General features: G+C 52.8%; 1 protein-coding gene across 5 annotated transcripts in view; it reads left to right on the top strand.

The window, feature by feature from the left end:
- POR (cytochrome p450 oxidoreductase) overlaps window positions 1-16,105 on the top strand; it is a 63,146-nt gene that overhangs the window by 42,817 nt on the left and 4,224 nt on the right. For all 5 annotated transcript variants that reach the window (XM_019717669.2, XM_019717667.2, XM_074328410.1 and 2 more), the window contains exons 3-8: window positions 8,142-8,190; window positions 11,605-11,733; window positions 13,264-13,413; window positions 13,984-14,108; window positions 14,533-14,622; window positions 15,010-15,108. In XM_019717669.2, the coding sequence (XP_019573228.1) occupies window positions 8,142-8,190; window positions 11,605-11,733; window positions 13,264-13,413; window positions 13,984-14,108; window positions 14,533-14,622; window positions 15,010-15,108 (642 nt within the window). The remainder of the gene's footprint in view (window positions 1-8,141; window positions 8,191-11,604; window positions 11,734-13,263; window positions 13,414-13,983; window positions 14,109-14,532; window positions 14,623-15,009; window positions 15,109-16,105) is intronic.

The raw sequence follows: 16,105 nt of genomic DNA, 5'->3' as shown, positions 1-16,105 counted from the left end.
ACAGATGAGTTTGACAAAGAGAAAAGCACTAGGAGAAGGCCCTTGTGGACGTGGAGAGTGACCGTGCCTGAAAGCTCCCGTCAGGGCAAATGGCAAGGAGATGGGCTCCGGATAGTTACTCTGCCCCTGCAAGCACAGGCCTGGGCTTTGTCTCAGGGACTCAAAGTCCTCAGGGACTTTGTCTGCCTTTCCTTCTGCCTTGTCCCCCGATGAGATTGGGGTGGTGTTGGCAGAGCTAAATAGCCCAGCAGCTCCTTGGACCTCAGTCTCTCACTTCGCTCTCCTGCACAGTAGCAGTCACCTGCCTAACACGTGACAAGCCAGTCACCGCCCAGTGGTCTCGGGCTCAGGAGAGAGGCCAGAGGGCATGGCAGGGTGTGGGATCCCGGTCTGCCTATTGGGGGGTACATGTCGAAGGCTATATGGGTGGGGGGGGTGTCTATGAGGGAAATAGCAGCCCACTTGAGCCTGAGAGCACCCCACATGACCTAGGATCCCTGGGAAGGACTGTGAAGTATGATTTCTGAACATGCCTAGGGACACACCTGGGACTTGTGGGACAGGGAGGCACAGCCGTGCTCAGTGGGAGCGGACATGAACTTTCACAGGCCTGGAGTTGAGTTACTGCTTCACGCCCGAGCCTCCCTCTCCTTGGTTCCCAAATGGGGATAGAAATCCTTGCCCACTTCACAGGCTGGGGAGGATTCAATGAAATAAAATATAAAGCTCCTTGAATACTAGCTGGCATGCATTCAGCACACAGCAAGTAGTACTTCCCGTTCCCATCTTTTGTCTTTGCCTTGTGGCCTCCGACACCTGCTTTAACCTCCCACCTGCCAAAGGCCCGTGGTCACAGGAAGCGCCTTCACTCTGCTCATCCATCACTGCTGGTTTCCGTTCTTCACTCCATCAGTAGAGACAGCTGCTGTTGTTTATTTAAGCACCAGCCAACCACTCTGTTTTCACCAAAAGCAGCTCCCGTACCATCAGCTTTCTGCCCCAGGGTTCGGGACTGTGTTGCCCACGATAGAGAAATCGGGGCCTGCTTGTGGAACTGACTTTCCTGTAGTGGACGCCTCAGAGTCAGAGCTGGTCCTGTGCCGCCTGCCCGCCTCACAGCTCCAGGGCCATCATATGTGTGTCGGCTCTCCTTCCCTCTCTGACGGTGGGGGCCTGCTACCCTGGCGGGTGGAGAACTTGCCACCACACACTGGGCTCCAGAGGGGAGCCATTCAAAAGCAGCCATCCCGTGTGTCACCAAGGGCAGGAAAAGTCCCAGAAGAAACCACTTCTGCTGTGCAGAAGATTAAATCTGAGTTGCAGTTTTCAGAAATCCTTCTGAGTGCTGCCTGGGATGGGAAACAACATGAATCACACTGGGACGTCTTGGTTCATCTCTGTCCAAGTGACTCAGTGCTTTTGTCCACCCTCCCTTTTGTCTTCCCCACACAGCGGGCTGCAGTTGACTTCTGAAGCCTGAAGCGGGGAGACTCCTGCTCCCAATTTAGGAGTGGAGAGCCCTAATTGAAACCTTTTGTGCTCCATTCCGGAGCCGCATGGTCTCTGGGCTGGGAGCTTGGGCCAGATGCGGCCTCGGAGATGGGCGGCTTGTACTTGGGTTCTTTGACGGGTGCGCCTTAAAACGAAATCTCAGCAGCGAACAGTGACCACCTGGCCGGCGTACCCCTGCTGAGCAACGGAGGGTAAGATGTGCTGGTCTCACAGCACACAGGGTGCTCCCAGGTGACGGGCCGACTAGTGTCTTAGGCTCTGTTGCCCATAGTTCCTTTGCAGGGAGGAAGACATGAACCAGATCTAATTTAATGTGATCCTGAGGCCCCCTGGCAGCGGGACCAATGCAGCTTCCTTTATGGAGAGACGGCCCTGCCATAGCAACCTGCACAGCTGCCTTCTAGTGTTTAGAAGAGCTTTATTCAGCCTCCATGACTTCCTTTTATTTATTTTTTTTCAAATGGGAAAGGGGGAGGATGTGGAGAGAAAGGGCTTTGATATAAACAGTTTCCAAGGAGACCCGAGTTGGGGTTGGGAAGGCTTTCTCCTTCCCTCCGTCCATACCGAAGAAGGAGGGGTGTGTGCCCCAAACGCAGGGGATCACGGGAGGTTTCAGTCTGGAGTCCTGGTTCCTCCCTGCTGGAATCTCCAGATGTTGCAGTGTTCTCAGGCTCGTGGGGACGGATGCACGCAGGGCCTGGGCTGAGATTCCGAGAGGACTTTGGGGTACCCAGGAGCACATGCAGGGTTTGGGCCCTGCCAGCGCTGTGTCAAGGATGGATAGGACCCGACCTCCTAGCTGCTGGCTCCCAGCCCAGTTCCAGGAGAACACTGCAACCTGCCTTCTTCCTTAAGTCCTGGAGTTGGGAGTGAGAAACCATGGGGTGCACGTACTCAGCTCCACCGGACGAGCCCACCCTGAGAAGGTCAGTTCCAGACAGTGTCTGCGGCAACAAACTGTGTCGATGCCCCTCTGGCTGGGGGACACCTGACACTTATACTCGAGTGTGGATGGAACTCCTTCCTGGTCAGGAACACCCTGCAGGCGCGAAGAGGGTGCTGTGTAGAGTTAACCAGCAGAGCTGCGGGCATCTCCGGTGGGGTGGGGGGAGCTTGGCTGGGCAGGGGCACTGCTGGCCCTTCCAGTCCTGGATTTGCAGGCTGCATGTCCCTGTTTCCAAAGGACGGGATTTGGACTGGAAACCAGGAAGGCCCCAGTCACCAACTCCTCTGCCCGTGAAAGATCAGATTCAATGTGCAAATTCCGGTGTGAAGCTGTCGGGCGATAAAGCCAGTTGAGGGCACTCAGGTGTGAACCCCATGCGGGTGAGCAGCAGTGGGCAGACAGGTTCAGCTGCGCCCCAGCAGGCGAGGTGTAACTAGGAGGAATAGCAGGAAAGTGCACTGTTGGGCCAGTGGCTAGAGGCACGAGGTCTCCTCAGCCGCCTTGGGTTTCCCTTCCCCTCACGGACCTCAGTGTGCCCAGGATCTCTGGAAGCCATCCCTGGAGGGGGGGAGTGTTCTTCCTTTCCCTGGGGGTTGAAGCTAGTGAAGGGGTCAGAGCTGGCCTTCAGAAGTGTCTGTGCCTCTTGGGAGAACCCTTCCTCCGGGGACAGGCCGGGTAGCCCTCCTGCCCGCCTCTGACTTTCTAGCCAGATGTGCCTGGAGGCCTTCCCTCTCCACTCCCAGAGCCGCCAGCCTGTAATTCCAGCCCTGTGCAACTGCATCAGGAGGCCACACTGAGGCCCTCCTCCCTGCGCCCCTCCCCACACACGTGTGGGCCTCATCCGGGAGCCCCTCGGCTGCCAGTTCCCATGGCTTTCTCTCTCGGGAGGCATTTTGTCTCTGAGAACAGAGCACAGCACTTCTGAGAAACCCTTCCTGGTTCTCTCGCCATAGTGCCTGCCCCCTCTGAAGCCCTGTGGCCTGGGCCAGCCGATCCCATCGTTGGGTCTTAACACCGGCCACCTTGTGCTGCTGGGCCATGGGTATCACAGAGTGACCCAAACAGCCTCCTTCTAGAGAACACCCTCTTTATCCCTGAGAGTTAACCAAGTTCCAGGTGCTGTGCAAGGCACTGGAGGAGGCTGCAGAAGCCAAGAGGCAGTGTTTTCAGTAAGAGGAATCTGAGGCCTTGAGAGGCCACGACTTGTCACAGGCCCATTCAGTGGCAGAACGAGGATTTGAACTCGAGTCCCTGCTCCTGATATGTGGCCCCTCCCATCCTGCCTTGACTCCTTGGGGCCTGTCTTTCCCAACTTGGTGATTGGCGCTTGGAAGGTAAAGGCTGCCTTGTTTAGTCTCATGCCTGTGGTTTAGTCTCATGCCTGTGGTGCTGGCACAGTGCCCTCCCCACCCAGGCTGGCACACATACCCTGTAGGAGGAAGAGCAGCCCTGCACCACTGGGCAAAGGGGTGCCACTTGTCCCTTTCTTCAACAAGTCTTCAGATCCACCTTCTTCGAGATGTAGCTTCTGTAGAAGCCTGTGTCCTTTCAGACGAGACAGTTGTTGGCTTTTCGGCCCTTGAGTGGGTAGGGGAACCCTCCAAAGGCCTTCTCAGACCACCTCTGCCAACCTTCTGCTGGGCAGAGGACTCGTCAGCCCAGGAAGCCAATAAAACATGCTGAGTACTGGGCACTGTGCCAGTGGCAAAGAGATACATGGGTAACTCCCCCCAAATTAGTAAAGCCAGACCTCTGATTGAGCAATGAGAATACATTGAATTAAGTGCCTGGACGGAGGTGTGTGATGTACCAAAGATGGTGACAAATAACCTTACCGTCTGCGGAGCAGGGAAAGTTACTCCAATGAGGAAATCATACGTTCTGTCCAAAGTATAGGGAGGAGTTTGTGGGGACAGGTTAGTGGAAGGATATTCTCGGCGAAGGCAACAGTGTGTCCAAAGGCAAAGAGGAGCCAAGAGAACTGAGTCGTCTGTGTGGCCCAGAGCATTTGGCAGGTGGAGTTCAGGAGATGGGGCTGGGCCACGGTGTGAGATGTATTCCGAACCGGTGGCCTCCGTTCCCTTACCTAGAATGTCTTCTGTGATACGGGTCTCTACGTGGGCCTAGCTACTCTAACTGTCCTCATTAGAGCCTTCAGAATCAGTCTGTATCCACGCTCAACTTTTCTTAACATAAAAGGTAACTTTCATTTTCCTTTTACAAAAACATTACATGTTCATTATAGAAAAGAAGGGTGGGGGAGTTGGGAATGGAAATTAGCAAAAAATAAAGGGGATGGGGAAGACTCATAATTGCTCCCCTAGGAGAGAACTTTGAATGTGTTAGTGTGTATCCTTCTTTCCTTTTAAACAAAGGGATTGTGTCACCCATATTGTTTGTAACCTGCTTTTCCACTGCAGTAATGACCTGCGCTGCCCTGTTTACTAGTGAACGGTGTGTGTCATGTGGCTGTAACGTGTGTAGCCGCTCGCCTTTTATTAGACATTGGAATTACCCCCTCTTTTTCACTATAAAATGTATTTTGAATTATAAAAATGTGAAAAACAAAAATTGGGAACATTCTGGAAACCATCTCATTCATCCTTTATCCTAACCCTTCCATGTTGTCTCTCAAGACACATTTCTCTTCAGGTCCTTTTTCTGTGAATAATTAATAGTGTGCACTCTTTTTTAAGAGCACAGAGTCTCGCTTTCCTCCCGCCAGTCATACAGGACACCCTGGAAGAGGTTGAGTGTGAGGGAAGGTGTGTTTACAACCTTGGTGGCACAGCCATAGCTTATCTGTATGCCTGGCTCTGCATTATTCTAAATTTCTACCAGAATTTCTACCAGAGCTTCTGCATCCACACACCGTGACCGGGTGCGGTTGAGAAGTGGCAAAAGAAGTGTTCCATATAAGTAAATATTCCAAAACCTCAAGCCCAGCCCCTTTTAGATGTCAAACAAATGCATTTAGTTTGTTCTTGTTTTTCAATTAAGGTAAAATTCATACCCCTTAAAATTCACCATTTTAACCATTTTAAAGTGTACAGTCTTGTGTTTAATAATATAATCACACTGTTGTACAACCATCGTCACGATCTAATTCAAAAAGTTTTCATCACCCCAGAGGGAGACGCTGTCCCATTATTAGCAAGCTGGTCCCGCACCCCCAGCATCCCTCATCTACCTTCTGTCTCAGTGGATTTGCCTGGTCTGCACATTTCATATAAATGGAAATTGCATTTAGTTTTGTTTCTGCCTTTTTTCTCATAATACTTCGTCAGAAACGTTTGTCTAGGTTGCTGATAGTTTTCTTAAGTATCAGTTTAAATTTACGCTTGATTTATATTTGGTGGGTAATATATTCTCGTGACTCAGAATTCAAAAGGAACCCAGGGGCTGGGGTCACACCGCTGTACTCCTCGCTGTCGTCACCGAAGAGTGAGTCTCGCCAAGCCTGTCGTTAGTGCCGATAGGCAGTGAGTGTTCAAGTGTGTGTTCTAGTTCAGGCCGTGCATGATGTGGGCGGGTAGTAAGACATGGCTGTTGGTGGCTGGGCATCAAGATGTCCAGGCACAAGACCCCTTCGGAGTCTGTATCACTTGGAGCTGGGAGTGGGAAGAGAATGGGGCGGGCCTGAGGGCCTCCACTCCTGCTCTTGGCCTGGCCCTGCTCATGTCAGGATGGACCTGCCCTGGGGACACTAGAGTAATGGGGAGGCAGGGGGCAGCCGTCGCTGGGTAGGGAAACCTGGGCAGCCGGCCCCCAGCTGCCTCCCTCTTGCCCCTCATGGGGCCGCTGCAGTGACAGTGCCTTCAGAACAGAGGAGAGAAGCTGGAGTGGCCGAGTCAGGCACTGGGCCTTGCCTCCCATGGGGCCCCACGTGTAATATTGTTTAACATTAGGCCCAGAAAATAGCCTACTATTTCGTGCTAAAATAGGTTAGTAGGTCCTAATAGTCCTGGGCCTACTAATCTAGGAAAAACGCAGCAGGGGCTTACACATGGAACTTCTGTCTCTATGTTTACAAATACGTGTCTAAACAGCTTCTCAGAGGCATCCTTAAAAGACACTTTCACTTACGTAACTTTTTCCATGGACCCCAGGCCTCTAGCCCTGAGGGATATCACTTTTATGCAGTTGTGACACATGTGTACACACCCACTGGCACTCCACCTTTTAGCACACTTTCCCACTTGAGGGAGGATGTAAGGGAAAGAGCAGGCATCTCTGAGTCAGGCTGGGATTGGTCCCTGTCTGGCAACTTACTGGCCAGGGAACCAGGCACAAGTCTTGCCATCAGGCTTCTGTCAACTCGTCTGTAAAATGGGCGTTCAGGTTCCCCTGTATGGGGGTGGGGAGGGGCCTGCTTTGTGGCAGGGGCTTTCTGGGTGTGATCTCGTTACCCTCCCCGAGACCCCACATCTCCAACATGTCGCCCAGGTCTCAAAGTGCCTGGCCATCTCCGATTGCATCCTTGCCCCTTGGCCAGCCTGCCTGACCGGCATGGACTCCTGGCTGGCAGGCTGAAGGCAGAAGGGAGCCAGTGAGCTCTAGACGGCCTCCGGGGCGCCCCGATGTGGGGAGAGGAAAGATGGAGGCTCTGCACCTGCCCTGAGGCCACCCTCTTCTGATCCCAGCCCACCCCACCCAGACAGTCGACAGTGGGTGTCTTCATACCTCATCGAATCCCTTTGGCCCTGCTCTGATCTTATCTGTGGTCCATTGTATTTGATGAAAAATGCAGCTCCTTGCCTGGACTTTTCTGAATCGGAAATGGGGATAGTCTTGGCCACTCTGTGAAAAGGATTTGCTAAGTAAATAAATGGCATGAATGGAGAGGAGGCCAGCCTTCATCTAACTTTGGAAAAACTGTGGGAATACTCAGCACCTGCCTGCACGTCCGGCAGCCAGTCTGCACCACAAGCTTTAGCGTGAGGAGCTGGCACCCTCTGGCCACCCCGAGACCCTGCTATTGGCTGCGGGCTGGCAGGGGAGGTGGCAGGGTGAGTGGGAGCTCCCTGGAGGAGATGGGGCCCAGTTCAGGGCGCTAGAATGTGCCAGGATGACAGCAGGGAACAAAGAACTGTGGCCTTACTGCAGGGGTGGGGCGGAATCCAGGGGAGTTGGGACTTGGGCAGGGCCTTGGGCGGGGACAGGGGTCCGTGGATGAGGAAGTGGGGTGAGGGCGCTGTGGGTGGGAGCGATGGCTTGACGGGATTCTGAGCCATAACGGAGGGAGTCACGTGAGGTTGGGCACAGAATCTGAAGGGACTTGTGTACCCCTGTGCTGTGGGGCCTGGGAGCCATGAGCGTTTGCGAGTGGAGCAGGCAGCGGTGTGGTCAAACCTGTGTTCAGGAGACTCGGGCGCTGTGTGAGGCAGGGAATGGAGGTGAGAGAAGGCTGTGGGAACCGTTGCTGTGGGTGTTGAGGGATGGGAAGGGAGGCCCTTGACTGTTTTGTTCTCGTCTATCCGGGGGTAGGGGGCCTGGCTCTGCTACGTTGTTGGTATCTCGAGAGGCTTTGGATTTACTGTAGGGGGCGGGGGCGAGGCCTGGCAGCCCTGGCACTGGCCCAGAGGCAGCTGCTGGTGTGGTCACTGGGGAGGCGCAGGGCTGAGCTGAAACGCCTCGATGCTGCCACACGCATCCCATGTCATCGGGCACTTTTCTTTTTTAGGCCCTCCTCTGTCAAGGACAGCAGCTTCGTGGAAAAGATGAAGAAGACGGTGAGTTTTCTCTCTGTGCTCTTCTCAGTGAGTCTTGGCCTGGTGGACGCCTAGGGGACCCCAGCAGGTCAGCTGCACTGGACAGGAGAGGGTGGGTGGGAACCCGGGCCCGGCCCCCTATGTGTACATTTTTGTCTAACCAAAGCCCCAAAGCTGCTCTGTTGTTGCTGGGACAGTTCATTTTGGTTTTGAATGTTTCCTTCTTGAACAAACCAAACTATAAGAATAGACTGTCCTCACTCAGGATGCCGTCCCGTCTCCTCCCTCCCACGCCAGGCTCTGTCCGCGAACATATATGCACCCCACGTGGCTGTGATCGTGGCAGACACAGTTTTATGTTTGTTTTCATTTATTTAAGTGTTTAACTTGATGACAGGTTCTACATTCACATGGTTACAACCCCAAACATAAACTCTGCGGTGGAATGCCCATCTCCTGTGCCTGCCACTGACCCCCAGTGTCCTTAGTATTTTACGAATCTTTCTAGAGCTTCTTTGTGCCTGTACAAAAAAACACAGAGGCTCTTACACTTTTTTAAAACACAAAAAGTGGCATATGACCTACACTGTTACAGACCCTGCTGTTTTTCTGACTTAATGACATATCTCGGCGATCCTTCCATCGCAGTTCAAATACAGCTCCCTCCTCCTTCATTGCAGCTGCATCATGATTCCATTGTGTGACCAGAAGCGCTGTGGGGGTTTACACACGGCCCTTTGACGGGCACTTGGAACATTTCTCACCTTAAACTCTTACAAATGATGCGGCTGTGACTCTGTAGATCAGTGTGCACATTTGCAAATACAGTAAAATCCTGGAAGTGGAATTACTGGATCAAAGGCATATGCATTTGTAATTGTGATAGAAGCTGCCACGTTGTCCCCACAGGGGTCACACCAGGGCATGAGCAATGTGGGAGAAAACGTGTTTCTTGCAGCCTTGCCAACAGAGTTTATTATCAAAGTTTGGGGTTTTGCCCATTTTCTAAGTTAAAAAAAATTGTGTCTCTGTAGAGTTGTAATTTGCATTTTCCTTATGAATGAGGTTAAGCAGATTTTCATGTTATGATGGCCTTTTTTTTTTTAAATAGATTCTATGTTCAAATATTTTGCTCAATTTTTCCATTGGAATTGATCTTTCTCGAGGAATTCTTTAAAATTATTAGGGAGCCTTACCCCTTGTCTGTGATATGAGTTAAAAATATTTTTCCCAGTTAATAGTTTGATTTGACTCGGCTTATCATGTGTGCTTATTTGTTTTGCCATGTAAAAGTCACACAGTCCACTTCATTCTTCTTCCTATGACTTCTGGACTTTGAGTCATCATTTGAAAGTCCTTCCCCACTCTGAAGAGATAAAGGAAATTCTCTCGTGTTTTCTTCTAGTACTTTTACAGTTTCATTTTTCATATTTAAAATTCAATCTGTTGGGAATTTATCTTGGCATATGATGTAAGGTACTCAGCACTGCTTTTTTTACACAGCTGAGTTCCATGTAATGGAGGCCATCTCTTCCCCCACTGATTTTATCATACACATAATTCCCATCAGTTCTTTGGGGTCTATTTTCTTACCTTCCTATTCTAGTACTTTGATCTAGCAGTCTGCGTAGGTACAGTGCCGTACTGTTTTAATGGTTGTTTTAATATCTGGTCATGCTAGGCACTGCCTCACCCCGTCCCATCACTTTTTCAGTTTTCTTGGCTATTTCATATGTATTTATTTATTTTGGGTAATGGTTTTTATTGAGATATAATTCATATTCCATTCAGTCCACCCATTTAAAGTATACACTTTAGTGTTTTTTAGTATAGTCACAGAGTTGTGCAAACCATCAATCACCACAGTCAATTTTAGAACATTGCATCACCCCAAAAAAGAAAACCCATACCCGTTGAGTCACTCCCATTCCCTAATCCGCCACCTCAGCCCTAAACTGTTAATCTACTTTATGTCTCTGTAGAGTTGCCGATTACAAATGGCATCATATAACATGTGACCTTTTGTGTTGGCATCTTTCACTCAGCATCATGTCTTCAAGGTTCATCCATGTTGTAGCGTGTGTCAGCACTTTATTCCTTTTTATTGCCAAATAATGTCCCTACGGATGGAGTTATATTTATTTTTCCACAGGACTTTTAGGGTCACTTTGTTGAGGAAAAAAGAGTTCTTAAAATTTATGTTAGGATCATGTTACGTTTCTGTATTGATACAGGTAGAACTGACATCTTGTATGTTGAGGTTTCCTCTCCAAAATCAGAGTGCTTTCCATTTGGTTGAGTCCTTTATCACTCGGTAGCTTCTCATGTATTTCTCATAAGGTTGATTTCTAGGTACTTTACATATTTTTATCCTACCGTAAATATTTAGCTACTATTTTATATCCTGTTTGAGTACGTTTACCTGATATCGTAAGCATTTTCTCCTTTATGAAGTAGTTTTTATAGTGATTATTTTATAATGCATTTTTAAATGATTTGTAGAAAATTCAGGAAATGTAAAAGGTATGAGAACACTTTAAACCAATTGTAATCCGTGTTTTATTTTGTCCTTTGTACATGTATCAGTTAGGGCTGGGTGCAGAGACCCCAAACCTAGGTACTGGGTTACATAGGTGCAGAAATCCAAAACCTAGGGCCCTGGGTACCACTGCAGAGAACTCTCGTGCCTGCATAACCGGAAGGTGGCCTGTGCCTCACTTCTACCTTCCAGATCTTGCAAAGCACATCCAGTTGCCAGACCTAATTTGCTGCAGCCCTAGCTACAGGAAGTCCAGGGAACGGGATTGGGGCTTTTCAGTAGCTGCTGCAGAGGCACAGTTGCCCGGGGGGGGGGGGGGAGGGGGGCAGGTTGAAGAGCCGTGAGCCAGTCCATATGGTTCCTTTTCCTATTCTGTAGATTTTTTAAAGTAAGTATTACTTTTATATCATCCAGAAAAACTCGCCCATAATTCCCCATTTAGAGACTCTTGGTGTATTTCTTGCCTGTCTTTTTCTTTTGTGTATGCATGTATATACTATACAAAACATATACATAGACACATATGTGGGTGCGTGTATATAACAAAATTGGATTACACTATACATACTGTTTGGTCACCATTTTTCACTGAGTGCATTATGTTGTATTTTTTCATATGTCATTTTAAAATCTGTCCGAAGTGTGACCTTGAGTAGCTGCATGTGTAAGATTACACTGATGGCTGCAGTCAGCTGGGTGGCCTGAACCCCCATCCACACCACAAGAGCTGTGGCAGTGAGCTGCCAGCCCGGAGTGACCTAGAGAGGACTTGCGGCAGGAAGGAAAGAGGCTGCCTTTGAGGCGCCCCCCTGCCTGGCCTGCCCTGTGGTCACCTGGCGTCCCCGTGAAGCCTGTGGATCGCAGCCCCCTGACCCTGCGTGCCTGGCCTTCCCTAGGGCAGGAACATCATCGTGTTCTATGGCTCCCAGACGGGCACCGCCGAGGAGTTTGCCAACCGCTTGTCCAAGGACGCCCACCGCTACGGGATGCGGGGCATGTCAGCAGACCCCGAGGAGTACGACTTGGTGAGCTGTCCCCACGCTCTGGCCCTTCCTCCCATTAAGGAAGGCGTCCCTGGATCATGGAGATGCTTCATGGGCTGAGTTAACCAAAGGGACAGACAGGAATGGGTGTCTCCTGTCGTTTGTACTAGCAGCCAGGTGGCCCCAGTTTTAAGGACATGAAGAACACCTGGCCCAGGTGTGCACTTGTGAGCTCCCAGCACTGCTCACGCCCAGCCGTCCATGTTCTGCATGCTGTGCGCTTTACAAGTGCTGGGTGGCTGCTAGCAGAAGTGTACTGGGTGTGGCTTTAATAATGAAACGGTCTCAGCAGGTGAGGAGAGGACCTGTTTCCCATCTCTCCCCCACACCCCCACTCAAACCACAGCGGCAGGGGAACTGGATTGAGGAGTCGGGGAAGTGCCCTGATCCTGCTCTGCCCTGACTGCCTGTGTGACCCTGGGACAGCCCCTTCCTTACAGATGAGGAATGAGGGTGTTGGACTTGGACGGCCATCTCTGGGAACCCTTCTGCTGGGCTTTGAAATGAGGCCGTAAAGTCCTGTGTCTGGGCCAGGGCCGAGGAGCGGGGACAGAGCCTGAGGGAAGAGTGCAGCTTGGGTTGGAGCAGGAGAATCTGAGAACTGGGAAAGGCTTTGGGGCTGCGGGATCCTTTCCCTGCCGCCTCAGCCTCCGCCTGTCACTCCTTTGGGCCACTGCGGGACCATGCAGGGTTCAGTCCCTACTTCTGGCCTCACTGGCCTCAGGCTGTCTGAGGGCGTGGGGGAGGCTCTGCCTGCTCATTCTCCTCCTGGATTGGCTCCTTTGTCCTGTTCTTCCCCTCACGTGCTTGCATTCTCCAGTGTGCAAGAAACTTCCAGCGGTGTGCTTGCCTGTTTCTGGGCCAGGAGAACTAATGTCAGCCAGGCCACCTGCCCCAGGTAGAGGCAGTGGGCAAGGAAGCGGGAGCTGGTCCTTAGGTCCCAGGCGGGGAGGAGGCTGGCAGGGAGCATCTGGTCCTGGGAAGAAGCTTCCTGGGAGCTGCCTTCCTGCGTCTCCCTAATGGGGTCACCGCATCATCGCCCAGCTGCTCCTGCAGCTCCAACAACACAACAGATGTTCTTTCTCTCAGAACCACTGTCTCCTGAGCATCAGCTGCATGGACTCCATCTCCCAAACCAAACCGCCCACACTCACCCCCACCCTCTGTCTTAGGGACGGGCACCACCACCTGTCTGTCTCCAGACCTGGGTTTTGAGTTGGTGAGCCTAGGAATCAGTGAGAGCCTAGGCCCTGTGTGCTCCAGGGACCTTGTGGGACAGTAACGTCCACCTGCGGTGGCCCAGCGCCAGTGCACAGGGAACCATGTTCTGAGTGCCAGCTGGTAGCACGGAACCCAGCCGGTCTGTGCCTGTCCACACCCTTTCCTCTGTAAATGCACCCCCTGCACTTGAACCCTGGACTAGCTTGTCTGCACCCCATCGCGTACAGACCTGGGGCACTGAGCAGACTGAGTCATGGTCACTGGGCCTGGGCCCTGCCCTTCTGTCTCCAGGCCGACCTGGGCAGCCTGTCAGAGATAGAGAACTCCTTGGCGGTGTTCTGCATGGCCACCTATGGCGAGGGGGACCCCACTGACAACGCTCAGGATTTCTACGACTGGCTGCAGGAGACGGATGTGGACCTCTCTGGAGTCAAGTATGCGGTGAGTCCCCCACCTTTTCTCCGGTGGCTCCCTGTGGGCTCCCAGGTGGCAGCCTGTGGCGCTTCCCCTGGGCGCCCAGACCCCCATGTCCAAAAGGAAATCCTCCAGGTCTCACCTCCTCGTGATCAGCCAGGGCAGGCCAAGGTGTCAGGACAGGGGGCCCGGTAGGGAGCTCGTGGCAGGGAGCCCGGGACAGGCTGTTTATAGGGCGAACCCCTCTTCCGCTCGGGGCCCCAGCAGTAAGAGAGCTTCTCCGTCCACGTGCCCAGCCCCACTTGGCTCCAGGGGCATTTGTTGCTGGAGACTAAAGGCAAGAAAGGGGTGGCGGGGTGACCAAGATTCGGCTGGGCGAGGAGAGCCGGATGGGGGGGTGAGTTGCCCCTGCTGGCCACCCAGGGTTGAGGTTTAGAGCCTGGCTGTGGAGGGGAGTTCCGGGCTGTCAGTCACCGAAACAAAGCCACTTCCAGGGCTCAAAGGTGTCCCACCTCACAGTGCTGCCCAGTGGCTGGGCCAGCACTGCATGGAAACCTACCGCTGGCCAGGCCTCAGACCCACCCCTGTGTCACACAGGTGTTTGGCCTTGGGAACAAGACCTATGAGCACTTCAATGCCATGGGCAAGTATGTGGACAAGCGCCTGGAGCAGCTCGGTGCCCAGCGGATCTTCGAGCTGGGGATGGGCGACGATGATGGGAAGTGAGTGCCCCAGACCCAGCCTGCACGCGAGGCCCCCCCAGCTGTCAGGTGTCAGACACCCTCGGGGTTAAGGGTGGCTGTGGCACGTGAGGGGTGTACAAATCACAGTGTCTGCTGAAACGCTGTGAACACAGAGGAAGAGAGTCACACCCCCCGCCCCCCAACCCCTAGCGAGCGAGCCTTTGCTTTTCTTCATCCTCCTGGCTTGTCCATGGTTAGTGCAGACATCTAGACACTTCCTGATACCTTGGGATACATCACTGGGCAGGCAGTATGCAATGAGCCCTCCAGCTCTGGGGGCTGCTGAGAAGAAGAGGGCCCGGCAGCGCCACCTGACACCCAGGTGGTTGGGAAGCCAGCCCAGCAGGGTCTCATTGCCACAATTGTGTGGCCTGGGGCCTGGCTCATTACCTCCTCTCCCCAGCCTGGAGGAGGACTTTATCACGTGGCGAGAGCAGTTCTGGCCGGCTGTGTGTGAGCACTTTGGGGTGGAAGCCACTGGAGAGGAATCCAGGTGAGTGTGTGCCCAGAGTGGTCTGTGGGCCATGGGCGAGTTCCTCCTGAGAATGGGAGACCTGGCCTGGTGGGGTGGTGGTGGGAGAGAGGGAGAGGCAGTCTGGTGGAAGCTCGGACAGATGCAGGAGGGTGCCAGGTCCCAGGCTTATGTGTTGGGCTTTGTCTGAAACGACAGGCTTTCCTTACCTTCTCACAGAACCACCTGGAAGTATTCTGAACCCGTGGCTGCCCCACCCCTTCCGCAGCTGCGCTGGCTCCCTCCCACCTCCTAGGGCCTATCTGGACCCTCATGCACTGTCTCCTGACAGTTTCACTCCCTGACTCAGCCCCCCTCCCCCCTCCCCCCTGCCAGCCCCCAGCCTCACCCTCCGTCCCTCCTTTTCAGCATTCGCCAGTATGAGCTTGTGGTCCACACCGACATAGACATGGCCAAGGTGTACGAGGGGGAGATGGGCCGCCTGAAGAGCTACCAGAACCAGAAACCGTGAGTGGAGGGCATGGTTGGGGACCAGGCCCTGTGGCGCTTGTGCACCTGTCTCAGGTGCCTGGGGACAGCAAACAACTGGTAGTCCTGTGTGTCCCGCAGACCCCATCCCGTGGGGCATCCTTATCTCCACCCTTGTCCAGGAGTGGGTGTAGGTGGGGGCACCCACGTTTTCATCTCCACTGCACAGCAGTGCATGAAGCTCAGAGCAGAGACGGGAAGCTGCTCGGTGCTCAGGGCCCACAGGACCCCCCCCACACCCAGAGGTCCCTCGTCCAGGGCACAGCCTCTGAGAGACTGGCACTTGCTCAGCTTGTACTTAAATGCTCTGAAGTTTTGCTGTGAATATGCTGGGGTGGGGGGTGCATAGCAGTTCCTGGACCAGGACATAGTAATTTCAGTTTTGAGTCTATGTTGAACTTTGGCAGAAGGACACTCTTCCTTAAATTCTGCCCTAATATTTGGACTTTTTATCCAAAAACATAGTGTTCCTCTCCTGGGCCCCTGACTAGCCTTACCGCTGGGCACTGCTGATTCTGCTGGAACCACTCAGAAAAGTCCTCCTTTTACTCCCAGATCCAAGACCCAGCAGCCCTTCTTTAGTCAGTCCTGCTGCAGTCCTACTGTCACAGGAAGGCCAACATTTCAGTGACTTTAGAGCATAAAAGTTCATCTCCTGTTCATGTTGCCGTCCAGGGCAAGTGAGGGAGGGACCTCTGCTCCATGCAGTCACTCGGGGACGCAGGCCCCTTCTGTCTCGGGCATCTTCAAGGACTTAGTCCTCTTTGCTGTTAGCTCACCAATGGGTACACAATGTGGAGGGTCTCCCAGGTTCTTAGGGGCCAGCCTCACTTTCCACATGTGTAAATGGAGACACTGATAACCCAGCTCTGCCCACTTTGTGGGGTTGTCAGGAGCATTGCCTGGAATTGGGCTGGGGGAGCCCTTTCCATACATGAGGTTTCCTCCTAGCCCTTGGAGGCCGGCTCTGAGGTTC

This window comes from Rhinolophus sinicus, linkage group LG03, assembly GCF_036562045.2.
Source record: "Rhinolophus sinicus isolate RSC01 linkage group LG03, ASM3656204v1, whole genome shotgun sequence".
NCBI lineage: Eukaryota > Metazoa > Chordata > Mammalia > Chiroptera > Rhinolophidae > Rhinolophus > Rhinolophus sinicus.
The sequence above is the reverse complement of the archived record's forward strand: the minus strand, read 5'-3'. Positions and strand labels throughout refer to the sequence as shown.